The following is a 14,351-nucleotide window of genomic DNA, read 5'->3' as shown; positions in this document are numbered from 1 at the left end:
TCTAGGAGTATTAATGGAATTTTGCATGGGTTCTACAGAGGCATTGTGAATCAAATTAAAATCAGTTTGGGGTTTTTTTTTGCCGTGATTTTATAATAATAGTTTAGTCGTGCTTAAAATAAAACTTAGCATGTTTTTTAAAGTGGTAAGTTCCTTATTAATATTACATAATGTAATAATATTCTACTTGATAAATATAAAGTAATATTTTACATATAGCATTACTAATACTATTTTTCTTCTAGGTGTGATTTCTTACACAGAATACCTTTTTCTTTTATGTATTTTAACAAGTAAGTGCCTCATTAAGTCTATTTTTGGATCTATTTTTCTTTTTTAATCAAAATCTTGGAAAACAAATCTTGGATTCTCTTACTACTGAAAATCACTTTAGGTTTATCCATGGTTATTTTGCAAAAATCAGCAAATACTAAGCATAGCATTATCAAGAGGCAAAAACGTAAATATTTTTATGGCTTATGGAATAGTAACAAAATGCTCATAAATAATAAATTTTATATCATACATTAATCCTTGTGGTTTAATCTACATGGACGCCTAAAGATCAGGTCATATAGCAGTTTGTAAATTTTCTGCCGCGCTCATGGAAACCACATTTTTTTTATAGTTTTTTTTTAACGTTTATTTATTTTTGAGAAACAGAGAGATAGCGTGAGCAGAGATGGGGCAGAGAGAGAGGGAGACACAGAATGGGAAGCAGGCTTCAGGCTCTGAGCTGTCAGCACAGAGCCCAATGCAGAGCTCGAACCCACAAACTGCGAGATCATGACCTGAGCCGAAGTAGGATGCCCAACCAACTGAGCCACCCAGTCGCCCTGGAAATCACATATTTTTAAAGACTAGTGTGAAAGAATGAGTCTTTCAACTAGTGAGTTACCCATGTCTGAATACCCATCATCATTCTGAAAAGCTTTGTTATTCTCTTCCTCTCATCTGCAGCAGTTTTTATGAAATACGTGGAGGGCTTACTAATGTTTTTAGTTAAATTTCATTGCATTTAATGCAGGAACTTACCTGCTCTAGGTCACTGTGCTCCAGCCACCTGGCTTTTGTGTTCCTTGAATTCTCACCTCAGGAATTTGTACTCTCTGCTCTCTTTGCCATCAGTGCTTTTTTTCCTCAAGATCCTCATGATAATAAACATTATCCAGGTTTCCTTTGAAATGTGAAATGTGAACCCTTCTTGACCATTCTCCCTGAAGTATCTCCATCTCCTACCTCTCCCTTTTTCTCCCTTTACCATGCTTGGTTTTCTTCACAGCACTTAAAACTGAAAGTATTTGTTTATTGGTTGACGTGTTCTTGTCTTTCTCCCCATACTTGAATGCAAGGTACATGAGGCAAAGGTTTTCTCTTTTTGTCCATTTCTGTATCAAGAACAGTGTCTAGCACATGGTAGACTCTCAAAAAACTAGTTGGTGAATGAGTGAAAAAGTAAATGAGAGACTATCACTAGAGGGATTTCTGTTTGTGGGGATTTGTGGAGATGTATGAGAATAAGGACATCAGTGAAACCCTGTTATTAGAAGCAAGTCTATGATTAGGAAATTCAGGGCCATTGTGTTATTCTAAATTTAGTAATGAATGATGTTATGTTGGAATTTGGTCGTAGGAAGTTTGGGGGAATGTACGTGTGTACATGTGTACTTCCAAAATTATCATCTTTTATTTGTTCTTGTATTTTTTTCCTTTGGACTCAAAATGAAATTGAAATTAAAATGTTGGTGTTGAAGAACGAGAAGTGTTGTGTGGTTAGTGATATGACTATCTGATGTTGTTCCAGACTGGAAAGCCATTATGATTCAAGCCCAGTCAATGATGAATACTCCATGGAAATTAAAGGAGTGCCAACCAGAAACGTGTTAAGAAGCTATGTTGTTAGCTAGAACAACTTTGGTTGCAAAACCATTCGTTTGAAATACCTAACCCAGCAGAATGATAGGCAAGAATATAACAGAACTGGTTAGGAAAGCCACTTGTTGAGGTGGGACCTGGTGTGGTTAAATGTGTAGGGAAAAATACCTGGTGGTTTTGCTTACATGGAAAGGTTAGGATCTTTGGATGCAGTGAATCTTCCTTTGGAGTTCAAGACCCATTTCAGAAACTTGTAGGAATTTGCATTGAAAAATTATGGATGTTTTATAGGTTAGAATCAAGATAAATGTGAAAACAGGGCTGGCAGAAAGTGGGCTAGGGAATCTATGTTACCTGTCTACAGTTTTCTCTTCTTTGCTTGTTATTATTTTTAACTTTATTTTCCCTTCCAAACAATACTTGTGAGGACTTCCTTTCTATGTGTGTTTTCAGAATCATCTTAAAGCTTAAGACTTGGTTATTAAAGATGATGAAATTTTTATTTCTTTTTCAACTGAATGCTAATGAAAGTAAGTTTAGATTCCTAAACTATAAGCAAGAATGAGCTTGCATATAAGACTGGCTTCTGTTTCCATTATCTTCAGAGACCACTATTACCAGTTAAGAAAGTAGGGTAACTTGCTTCTCTTTTGATAGCTTCAATGTTTTACAACAGGTAATGCCAAATGTATCTGTGGAAGGCTTCTCTTAAAAACTTTTTGCCAGTCATAAAAACTTTTTGCCAGTCATCTCAAAAGAAAGGGTCAGATGTTTCTAAAAGGCATGTGTACTGAGCTCCTCTTTGAAGGACGTGTTCAAATTTTCTTCTCTATGCTTTCGAAGGGAAAAGAGATTGAACCTCATAAGATTCATAACATCAAAGCAGTTCTTAGTGTGTAAAAGTGTGTCTTCCTCAGAAAAGCAATTGTTCCTTGTATTTGGCGGGGGGATTGAGATCTATTCTAGCCTGTTTGATTTTATATTTCTGTTGTTGAGTCTTCTAGAGGTTTAAACCCAGATATGTAATATCTTGTGCTTGACATTTATTTTCATAGGTCATTTCAAATATGATTTTCCTAAGAATTAGAACTGGTCCATTGTGTCATGTTTTAATTTTTTTCTTTTGCTCTAAGTATTTGAACATATGTGATAATTTGATATTTCTTTTTAAAAGAACTGACAGACTTTGGATAACAAAAAAAAGTAATTTATTTTTGGACGTAAGGTAGTTCAATTTTACTGTCTATGCTATGCAACAGTTACCACACAAATACTTCTAGAGTGTAGTATCAGTTTTGTTACTAACTATGCTCATACATGAAGCAGAAATATGTATACATATATAGCTTTTATTATATTTAATTAATAGTAACAAGCTGCTTTTAAATCTTTGGTTAAAGAAAGTATTTTTGTACAGAATAAACATAACTGCTTACAACCATACTTTATAAACATTTTTCCATTTCAGAAATACTTTTCTTTTTTTTTTTTGACAGAGCCACATGCAGGTTTTAGAATAGCTTTCAACATGTTTGACACTGACGGCAATGAGATGGTGGATAAAAAGGAGTTTTTGGTGGTATGTGAATTGTATTTTGGATTTTATCAATAGTTAAATATTATTTATTTATATTCCTATGTTTTTGCATTATTTGAAATAATGTAGAAGGAAGAATGAAAAATTTATGCTTTCACCTTAATTTAATAAAGAAGTATATTCTGTGTACTTTAAATAATTTTCATATTATAAAAAATATAAATTATATCCATTATATAAAGGTGATTATAGTTGTGACATGTTTTCTGAACTTTGAAATGAGTCTGCTATTTCCCAGTGGGTGGATAACGGGCAGTCTGGAGGTGTTGTCTGCACTCAGTTCTTTCAGACCCCATCTTCTCAGCAGCCACAGCCCCAGCTCTTTGCTGCGGGAACTACCCTTGTTTCTCATGATGGGATCTGTGATTTTCCTTTCTGCTTTTCTCTTCCGTTCATTATTGCCTTATATTTCAGTCTGGTCCCCATTTTCCTATTCCCTTCTGCCTTTGAACAAGGGCTGGTGTAAAAAAGTGGGAGGAGTAAGATTGTCCTTAGGTCTTCAACTTCAGTCTTTCTCACCTGCCCGACACAGGACTGGTGCTAGTATGGCAGCATCACAGCTCCTCACTTATCTTACCACCTCCCACTTCTAGAATTTTCTGTGTCTTTTCACCCACAGATTCTGCATCTACTACTGTGGCAAAGTTTCTGGGTTTTTTCCTTAAAGTAGAGATCCTTACAGTAACAAAGTGTACCCTTAGCTTTTATATTTAACTCTGTATGTACCTCTATTTCCTAGTAAAAAGAAAAGGGAAAGATGGCATATAAATAGCCATTTTTATTTTCCATTTTCCTTTGTAACCAGCCATTAAAAATCCCTCAGAAAAACTCCTGAACAGCCTAGTATTCTCCTCAGAGGCTGGAACATGGAAGAGAAACTATGAAATCATTCTTTTCTGTGTTAGGAAAGAGAAGAGATAAAAATCCTTGTCGAAAGCTAATTAGTAGCCCTTCAAAAGGAAGCAAGCCACTACTTGCTGGGATCTGCCGGATGGCTTCCTCTGACACCCATGCAGCCCTTGCCTCCCTCTGACACCCACGCAGCCCTCGGCAGGGCAGTGCCTGAGCCAGGCCATCGGGCAGGAACGGGAACCACGAAGGACCCCTCATTCCGATGTTTCCCAGGATGGGGGGTGGGGGCCGGTAAGAGTTTTCAGGTTCAGTGCAAAGGTAGAGGTATGTTCCTAACATTCAAAAGTGAACATAATCGTTTAATACGTTTTTGTTATGATGGCATAAAACTGTATTTTAGGACTTTCAGAATGGGACTAGTACTCTAATTTTATTAAACTTTCTGTAGCAACTTCCAAGTTCTAACTCATCGACTAAAAGTGTAACTTTTGGAACTCAGTCCATTGAAAGTTGTCTGTGTAGACATCCTTTGGAATGTTGTCTGTGGAGGGGAGGTAAAAACGTTCAGCAGGACTGCTGCCTCCCCCCTTGACTCTTGTAAAAGCCGGGTGTGCTTTGTGCCTTTGCGGTGGCTGTGTTGCTGCCTCAGATGGGATGGCTTTTGTTTGTTGTTTTAGTTTGTTTGTAAACAGCAAAGAATTCCTGAAAGCAGGAGGTAGAGTTGAGCTAACTTACTTGTCAGAGTCTAAAATCTAGGATTGTCCTGCCTATTTATAAAATGACTATTAATAACCTTTGCTAAAAAACTCTTTTCACAAAGAAAAAGTGTGGACATAAATGCACTTGTTAACAAAATCATTTATATTATGTACTGTATTTGTATTATTACGTGTGTTGGGAGGTAATACATTTCATTTGGTTTTCAACTATTGCCTTACAAGATGAAGAGTTAAGATACCTGTTTAAGTTATACAGACAAGAATACTGACCTCACCAGAAAGCTGTGATAGAGGTAGGCCTAGGCTCCCATTTGTAAAATAGGATTTTAAAGAGGAAATAATACCATCAGTAATAATAACCGACATCTCTTGAGAAGTTACTTTGTGATAGGCAGCATGCTGAGTAACTATCTGTAATACTTAACTCTGCATAACATACTTACAAGACCTGGCGATTATACCTCAATAAAGCTGGAGAAAAAAATATTCCATAAGGTAAGGAATTATCTCCTTGTTCCAGATATGGAAAACATTCCTTGAATAATTAGAGTAACTTACTCAAGGGGTTGTAGGCAGAGCCCTTGTGCCCACCAATGTTCAGTTAGTTGAAAGGGACTTTAGAGGCCATCCTCATTTCACATGTGAGCAAATTGGAGCCTCATGAGGGATGAGTGACCTGTTCACCATCATCAAGTTAGCATGTGACAGAAGGTGGGCTGCCACCCAGAATCCTGAATTCTATTCCAGTTTTCTCTATATCCCAGTAGGCATTTTTATTTGTGGGTCACAGACTCCCTGTCTTTATGTCTTAGAGATTAAATAAAGCTATAATTTTGTACATTTAACTTAACCACAGCTTGCCAGTAGCAGAGGATGTGCTTTCTTTTACTCAGGAAAAAAAAAAATGGTATCAAAAGATACATCTGTAGTGGTATGAGTGTTCTCGGTAGATATTTTTAGAATATACCTAGCACAGGGTGGTAAGTAGGGACCCAGAAACGCACTGCATATTTGATTCTTGATCACTTTTTTTGTCAGCTTCAAGAGATATTCAGGAAAAAAAATGAAAAGAGAGAAACCAAAGGAGATGAAGAGAAGCGTGCAGCGCTGGTAAGAATAATTCTTAGTAGGGTCAGGTGGCTCTTCTAGCTGAGAGTCCTTTTATCTGTGCTGAGAAAGAGTAACTGCAGTCTGTAACTTTGCAGCTGTCCCTCTCAGGAAAATGTTCTAAAGTTCTTACGTAGAAAGACTGCTTCAGATTTCTATGCATCCATATCAATATTATATCAAATATTGATATCAAACATCTGTGTCCATAATCACACTCATCTTATCATTTTCATCCATATTGTTGTTTTCCACGAGATTTGAAGGGTATACCATATAATAGATGAATACAGATCATTATGCATGAACAAATTTAAAGGTGAATTGCAAAGATTTAATTCTACATGTGACTGACTTTAGTGGCACTATAACAATATGAATGTTGAAGCAAAACCAAGGAAACAATACATTTTGTTTAAAATTCTTAGAAATAAGAGATTCTTCTGGGATGAGTAATGTTTTCAGCCTACCCTGAAGGTAGAGTTAAGTAGCCTTTCCCTCCATTTTCCTACCAGTTTTCTTTTTTGTTTGTCCCAAGTATTTCCGCCTGACAGTATCCTGGGTTCACATAATACAAATAACAGGTACTGAGATCTTACTTTCAGGGACGGTACTGGATGCTCTGCATGCACCTTCTCAGTCAGTCTACCAATTAAATTAGTTCTCTTTCTATCTGTAATTCTGGCAAAGCCAAGATTTGAGTCCACGGCTGGGCAGCTCCCAAACTGTACTTGAACCATTATAGCTTATTTCTTTGTTCCTTACATAGTAAAAACACAATTTTGTTGAGATGTAAATGATGATTGTTTCATTTTAAGTTAGTGGGTCTGTACAGGAGTTTAGTTGGTCTACCTGGAATTCAAAACTTCACTCCAGAGAGCTGCAGCATTTTTTATTATTCTCCTTATTATAAGGGTATGTATCACTTTTTTTTTTTTAAACATGTATTGTCTGCAGCAGATGGTGCCATATTTAATTCCAATGGATTAAGTGTGTATTTATATTTACATTAATAAAAGCAGATTATCAGGATTATGAGCTACATATTATTTCATAGGATATTTGACTATAATTATCAATTTTTGTTGAGTCACTTTCAATATTCTAGTTGACAAAGTTTATGGAGGATACTCTTAGAAAATCAAAGAGCTGGTTATAATGTTAGTCAGGTATTAAAAGAGGCATTATGAGTTCTATAATTCAGGTTTCATGGTTTTCAAATTATAGTTAATAAATCCCATATGAATAGCTCCATAATGCCATTTTTTTAGAGTATTAGCAAATAACATGAGAGAATTAAATAGCTTTGTAAATTTTCTTTTCTGTAGATAATATATCGAAGGTGTAAGCAGTTGCTTTAATTTTGGTAGATTAACTATATTTAACTGGATATGCAAATTGTTAATAAAATATCACTGAGAAGGTTGAATTATGTTGATTAGTCTTTTGCTATACCTCAGGAACAGAAAAGATAGTATTTCAGAGGACAGAAATTTAACTGGTGTTTTGGGAGTATAGTTGAAACACAATGTTTACATTAGTTTCAAAAAATTAAGTTTTGTTTATTTATTTATACTGCTTTCAGAAGGGGCTTGTGAATCTTCCAGGGAAAACACAGTGTTGTTCTAATCATTAACATTTATTAAGATACTTAAGTCAAGTAAAGGGAAAGAGGTAAGGGAGAAATGATAGCAGACAAACCACATAGGGAAAAGCTACATTGTCAGCACAAAGCTTGGCTCTGAACCTTATTGCAACCCAGGAAAAGTAAATTTAATGCTGATTTAATGCAAATAGTTCATAATAGTGATACAGTAAAACCTTATTAACTTGGATTAATTAGGAAAGTCTATCTGAATTATGAAACGTAAGTTATGTCAGGATACCCTAAATTGTATAATTTTATATGCATGTAGGTCAGTGAAGCTTTCTCCAGCAAATATATGGAGAATTGTTTCAAAGAACAGATAAAAATGACTTAAGAGTAATATACTGTATAGTGCGTTTATTTGTAAAGAAACACTAAAGCCATTGATCTCCACAGTACTTCATAGGTATTTATCTTACAAAGTTTAATTGGTGCTCTTGAAATTTATTTATATAATTTAGCTATCAGTACTGTTCCTTAAAACAATTCAGACATAATCTTTAGGCAACCTCTGAACTAAATAGCACTCTAAGACAGTACAGTTCTGTGATTTATTGTTAATAGTTGCCATATTTTACATAATGCAGATCTGAACTGGTAAGATTTTTGAATTTTTAAGCAATGGAAATTTAGCTTATAGTGAAAATATATTGATTACATTAGAAAGAAAGTATAACACAGGCTCAGGAGCCAGATTTTCACAGTTGGAGTATCAGCTCTGCCATTCACTATCTGGCTGACCTTGAACAGGTCCTTAACCTCTGTGTGCCTCAGTGTCTTCATTTGTACGATGGAGATAATAGGAGTAATGGCCACATGTGGTTGTCATGGGGATTAAATGAACTAAAACATGTAGCCACTTAACAGCCTATGAAATATATTAAATCCTCATGAAATAAGACTATGCTATGGAAGTGAGGAGGGAAACAACATTTCTTGAGACACCGTGATATCGCCATTATCAGTGTGACTCCCATTCAGTCCTCATTACATTTCTGCAGGTAAGTGTCATGCTGTTTCACAGAAGAGGGCGCCATCGTAGAGAGCTTCAGTGACTTGTCTCAGGGCACGGCACCAAGAGCAGAACCAGATCCCACTGCAGGTGTCTCATACCATTTCCACTGCCATGCTGCTACATCCAGAGTTTTCCCCTAATCCGTATGGGATTGCTGATGCATGTCTAAATAAAACCATGTACTTCAGAGGAGTGTTGTACTCAAAGCAGTAGTTCTCTCAGAAAGTTAAAGTGAAAATGGTTGAAATTTAAAAAACTTTGCTACTCATCTTTAACATTTATCCCACTTGTATTGTGTGTGTGCTCTATATAGAATGTAGCATAATGATTTGCCCTTCCTAATTGATTATTTTGTCGTCTTTTTCTTTTTTTCTTTTGCTATACTTGGGTTCATTCTGAAATGTGACACTTCATTTGGCCCTTTGTGCTCTATGTCAGCGTCTTCAACTTTATGGATACCATTCTCCTACTAATAGTGTATGTACAATACTTTAAATGTTCTTTATGTAAATAGCCCTCACCTGTTGTACTTGATAATGTTATTTCTTTATATACAGCTATATCTACAATTGAAAATGTTTAGGAGTTTATTGAATATAATAAGGTGCGGCCAAGCCAACTTCTTTATTTCCTTCCTAGATTTATAAAAAGACTTAAATTTACAAAGCAGTTGCATGTCTTTAGCTTTAGATTAAAATAAGGGAAAGATGAGTGGACAAGTACCAAAAGCCCTGGTAGAATACTCAAAATGTTATATTTTTCAGCAGTATTTGAAGAGTTAAATACAAATTATGGAGCAGATTCTCAGGCTATGCTCCTGCAGAACACAGGTATTTTAAGAACTAGATCTCTCCATCTGATACAGTCTTTCCTCAGTTCTGATACAGAGGACTAGTAATAGATCGACTTTTCTTGGTCAGCAGTGTTTCTGTAAAATTTTTCTAAAATCTTGAATGCCTGCCTACTGCCTGTGGTCTATACAGAAGTCTGGTATGATACTTGACATGTTTAATATATCATGCTATTTTTCAAAGAGGGTTATCATTTTCAGACTCTTCTTTTCTTGAAAAAGTCGAGAGTTCCTGCAAACAATCTTCCAGATATGCTTATGCTCAGCTTTCTTCTTCTTTCCTTCTTCCTGGAAAGTCAGAGCTTGTTGGCTGGCCCAGCTACTAACAACAGAGCAGATAGACCATGGCCCCTTTTGAATGTAAACATGCTCAGTTCACTTAGTTTTCCCAAGGATCCTTAAGTCATTTAGAAGGATCCTTTAAATTACACAAACTCCCCCTGAGAGAAGCCCTTGAATTCAGGATTACCGACTCAGTCTCCTGCTAAAGTGTTAAGAGTTACAGTGTACGGAGCAGGCGTGCGGTCTCCTGTGTTGGAGAGTTAACCAGAATTCCAAACTATAAAAGTTACCTCGGTTCTAGATTTGAATGTACACTGGAGGATGATTCAGCATAAAATAAACCCAAGCTGTGCTGCTTTAGTCGCAAGGAATTGACCTAGAATGGATTAAAGAACAAGCCAAGTCCATGGGACCCTTCTGACTACTTGTTTCGATATGTTACAAGTGCTTTAAATTTTTACTACACAATTCACTACTTTTTCCATTAAATACAGTCTGCCATTTTCTTGAAAATTTTAATGTTCCTATGTTAATCATTTTAAAACTTTGTAAGAATGTATAAAATGAAAATCTCAAATTATCTTTTTAACGTTTATTTATTTTGAAGAAGCGCATGAGAGTGCGTGGAGGGGGCAGAGAGGGAGAGAGAGAGAATCAGTCCCAAGCAGGCTGCACACTGTCAGTACAGAGCCCGATGTGGGGCTAGAACTCATGAACCATGGGACCCAAGGGCTGGACACTTAAACCACTGAGCCACTCAGGTGCCCCAATTTTTTTTAAGTTTATTTACTTAAAGAGAACGAGTGAGAGAGCAGAGGAGGTGCAGAGAGAGAGGTAAAAAGAGAGGAAAATCTCACAGATTATAGTGCCATATGCACTGTGAAACTTAATAAATGTTAATAATGCTTGCAACTTTATTACTTATTTTTCTACTCTCATGTGTCATTGCATGAGCCATTTTTCCAACTGTGGCATTTTATATTTTTCCTTCAAACTCACATGATTTTCATATAGATGATTATGCGGTTTTTGAGAATACAGTTGTTAAAAGGAAGCAGGTACTAACATAGCTCTAGTTTAAACTACACATACAAATTGCAGTCACTCAGACATTAGTCAAGTAATACTGAGTAATAGACTTAAGTTGCCTATTTCATTTTTATTATGCTTGCTTATTTAATAGGACAGTAAATATGATTTTCCATTTTATTGTAATATTTTTAAAATGTTTATAATTTATTTTAACTGAAGATATTTTTTCCATCTAAAAATATAAAATACACATTTTAAAGTGGTATAACTTGATGTCATTTTTATCCGGTCTTACTAAATGAATTACATGACTTTTCAACTCCCTTAGAGTTTAGTTAGTTATATAAACTGACTTCTTTTCCCTCTAATAGAACAATTTTTACTCAGAAAGGTATGATTATTTTTAAAACAATGCAAGCAGACAAGGAAAATGTGTTTACAATTAGAAAAAAAGTTCAGTTGAAAATTTTATGAACTATCATTGGTGCATGTAGTGCACAAATGTATTAGTACAATGTTATGAATTTACTGGTAGTTTTGTGCTAGTTTCCAACCTGGCACATCAGCTGGAGTGCTAATGTGTACAAAGATAGTACAGTTCATGGGGCTGAGCACCACATAAGATCCTACCTCAGGAGGAAGTTCCTTCAGGAAAGGTGCGGGACCCTCCTGACTTGACTAAGAGAGATTCCATGGCCTATGTAACAGCCGCCTAGAAAATTCTATCACCCTTACAGTAGATTCTGCCTGTGTTCTGTCACATTATTTCTTGATTCAGTGGAAGGTTGAGCATACTCCTTTGTATGCAAGAAGATGCTTACCTTATAGCTTTTTCTGTGGAAACCACTGTGATTCTTTCCATGTTTCTCATATATTCAGCTCTTGATTATCTTTATTCAAAAGAATAAATAGTGCAAAGTCAAGTATATTTTACTTTGAAATACCCTACATGATTTTTAAAAAGTTTTTTAAAGATTGTTTTAATACGTGCTTTAAACCTCTGTCATTATTAATGTTTTGGTCAGCTTGATCTGTCATTAGTATTTTAAATTACACATTACGATGATAGATTTAATTTTTACTTGTAATTCCATTATTTTTAAACTTTACATATGTTGAAGCATTGTTACTGCTTCAAATGTAGGGCTTAAATTCACAAGCTGTGAGATCATGACCTGCGCCAAAGTCAAGACGCTTAACTGACTGAGCCACCCAAGTGCCCCATGTTTTGTTTTATTTTCAGTTTTTTCCTCTAGTAATGATGAAACTTTCCCTTAGTTTTAAAATATATTTTTTAGTTTAGGGATGCCTCAGTCAGTTAAGCATCTGGCTCTTGATTTCGGCTCAGGTCATGATGTCATGGTTCGTGGGTTCAAGCCCCGCAGGGGGCTCTGTGCTGACAGCACAGAATCTGCATGTGATTCTGTCTCCCTCTCTCTCTGCTCCTCCCCCACTTGCTCACTATCTCTCCCTCAAAATAAATAAATATAAAAAATAGTTTAAAAAAATAAAATATTTTTTAGTTCAGAAATTTACTGCAAATAAAATTAAGTATAAAGTAAATAATAATAAAAGTGTAGCCCTCATACAGATCAGCAAACAAAACCTATCCAAGCCCCCAAACACCCCTTCATAGGTCTTTCCAGTCACAGTCCCTCCCCTTCCTCCATAAGATAACCACAGTCGTGACATTTATCGTTCATGTCGTTTATGTAAATCACTGCTCTGCTTTGTGGGTTTACCACCTACTTACTGCATCCTCAGCAATACAGTTACATGAGACATCTCTGTGCCTCATACAAATGGCATCATATTATAGGAGTTCTTCTGCTTTTGCTCTTTGACGTGACATCATGATTGTCTGTGTCATCTGCACTGCTGCATCCGGGCCTGGTTCACTCACGGTTGTCGCTGTAAGCAGCATGTCTCATACATTTTTGTTCTCAGGACCCCTTTACATTGTTGAACATTATAGAGGACCCGAAAGAGGTTTGTTTATGTTGGTTATATCCGTACTTACCACATTAGAAATTAAAGCTGAGAAATTTAAAAGTATTTTTTAATCCATTTAAAAATAAGAAACTCACAAGTTAATGTAAACATTTTTTTTAAATACTTAAAAACTGTAGTGAAGAGAGTGGTATTTCGCATTCTTTGCAAACCTCTGTAGTATCTGGTTTAATAGAAGACAGCTAGTTTCTCAGAGATGCTTCTGCGTTCACTCTGCTGCAGTTATATTATTTTGGCAACAAATGCTATCAACTCTTTCCCTTGAAGTGACAGGTGCACTTGGTTCAAATAAAATGTCTGCCAGATACCAAAGTTTGAATAACTATAGTTTCTCTACACACTGTTCTTCCGAGCAAAAATGACGGTTCCTTAAAAAGTGACTAGTTCACCTTGCAGGACAAACCCTTGCACAAATGCCGCTGTGCTTGAGAACATAGAAGTGTTCTCTGCATGCTCCTAGTTTCATCCCACTGAATATTAAAGAGATGTGTCCTCACAGATTATTTTAAAAAGTTGTATTTTATGACTGTGAATATGCAAGCACAGCAAACACACAGCTAATACATTCTTCCGAGATCAGATGAGATCAGGCGCATTTAGGGTGCTATGGCCATAGAGAGTAACACTCAGCTAATACATTCTTAAGTGAATTTTAGTGTGAGTATATGGAACTGAAGAATATAATGATTTTGGCCTTTTAATGCCTCTGCTGTCCTTGTACTAAGACACCAGCAGGTCTACCCACCATTGCTTTGGCGCTATCAGTCAACACAGCACCAGAGACAAACCATGTCTCTATGATGCTTGTAAGATGATATATCTACTTTGTGTTTTGCCCAGCTTTTTCAGTTCTCAATGAGAAGGTTAGTGCTCTTTACTAGTCGGTAATTAACGGGAGCCTGGTATATCTTTTTCAGTCTCTCTCCTTACATTTTGATATGCCTTTTTTTAAGTTTATTTGTTTATTTTTGAGAGACAGAGAGAGAGAGAGAGAGAGAGAGAGAGCATCCCAAGCAGGCTCTGCACTGAGCATGGAGCCCAATGCAGGGCTCAAACTCAGAAACCGTAAGATCATGATATGAGCCAAAATCAAGAGTCGGATGCTTAGCTGAGCCACCCGGTCGCCCCTATTATGTCTTTTTAAAAAGCATATATTTTGTGTATTTTATTGGTTCTTTTTCATGTGAGTTGATATTTGTGTTTTTGAAAATTTCAGTTTACATTACTGCAATTATTAATTTATTTGGATTTATTTTAGCCATTCTATACACTTTTCTCCTTTCTTACCTTTTTTATTTTTTTATTTTTATTTTTTAAAAATATTTTTATTTATTTCTAGGAGAGAGAGAGAGAGAGTGAGCAGG

General features: G+C 35.9%; 1 protein-coding gene across 3 annotated transcripts in view; it reads left to right on the top strand.

Moving 5' to 3' along the window:
- Positions 1-14,351, top strand: part of MICU3 (mitochondrial calcium uptake 3) — a 66,722-nt gene that overhangs the window by 17,322 nt on the left and 35,049 nt on the right. For 2 of the 3 annotated variants that reach the window (XM_077772650.1, XM_077772633.1), the window contains exons 4-7: positions 246-293; positions 3,372-3,454; positions 6,082-6,153; positions 9,252-9,290. In XM_077772650.1, the coding sequence (XP_077628776.1) occupies positions 246-293; positions 3,372-3,454; positions 6,082-6,153; positions 9,252-9,290 (242 nt within the window). The remainder of the gene's footprint in view (positions 1-245; positions 294-3,371; positions 3,455-6,081; positions 6,154-9,251; positions 9,291-14,351) is intronic. The other variant, XM_077772641.1, reaches the window with a different exon arrangement.

This window comes from Crocuta crocuta, unplaced genomic scaffold (genome assembly GCF_008692635.1).
Source record: "Crocuta crocuta isolate KB4526 unplaced genomic scaffold, BGI_CrCroc_1.0 scaffold140, whole genome shotgun sequence".
Taxonomy (NCBI): Eukaryota; Metazoa; Chordata; class Mammalia; order Carnivora; family Hyaenidae; genus Crocuta; species Crocuta crocuta.
Note: the sequence above shows the minus strand (reverse complement) of the source record. Positions and strands in the feature narration are given on the sequence as shown.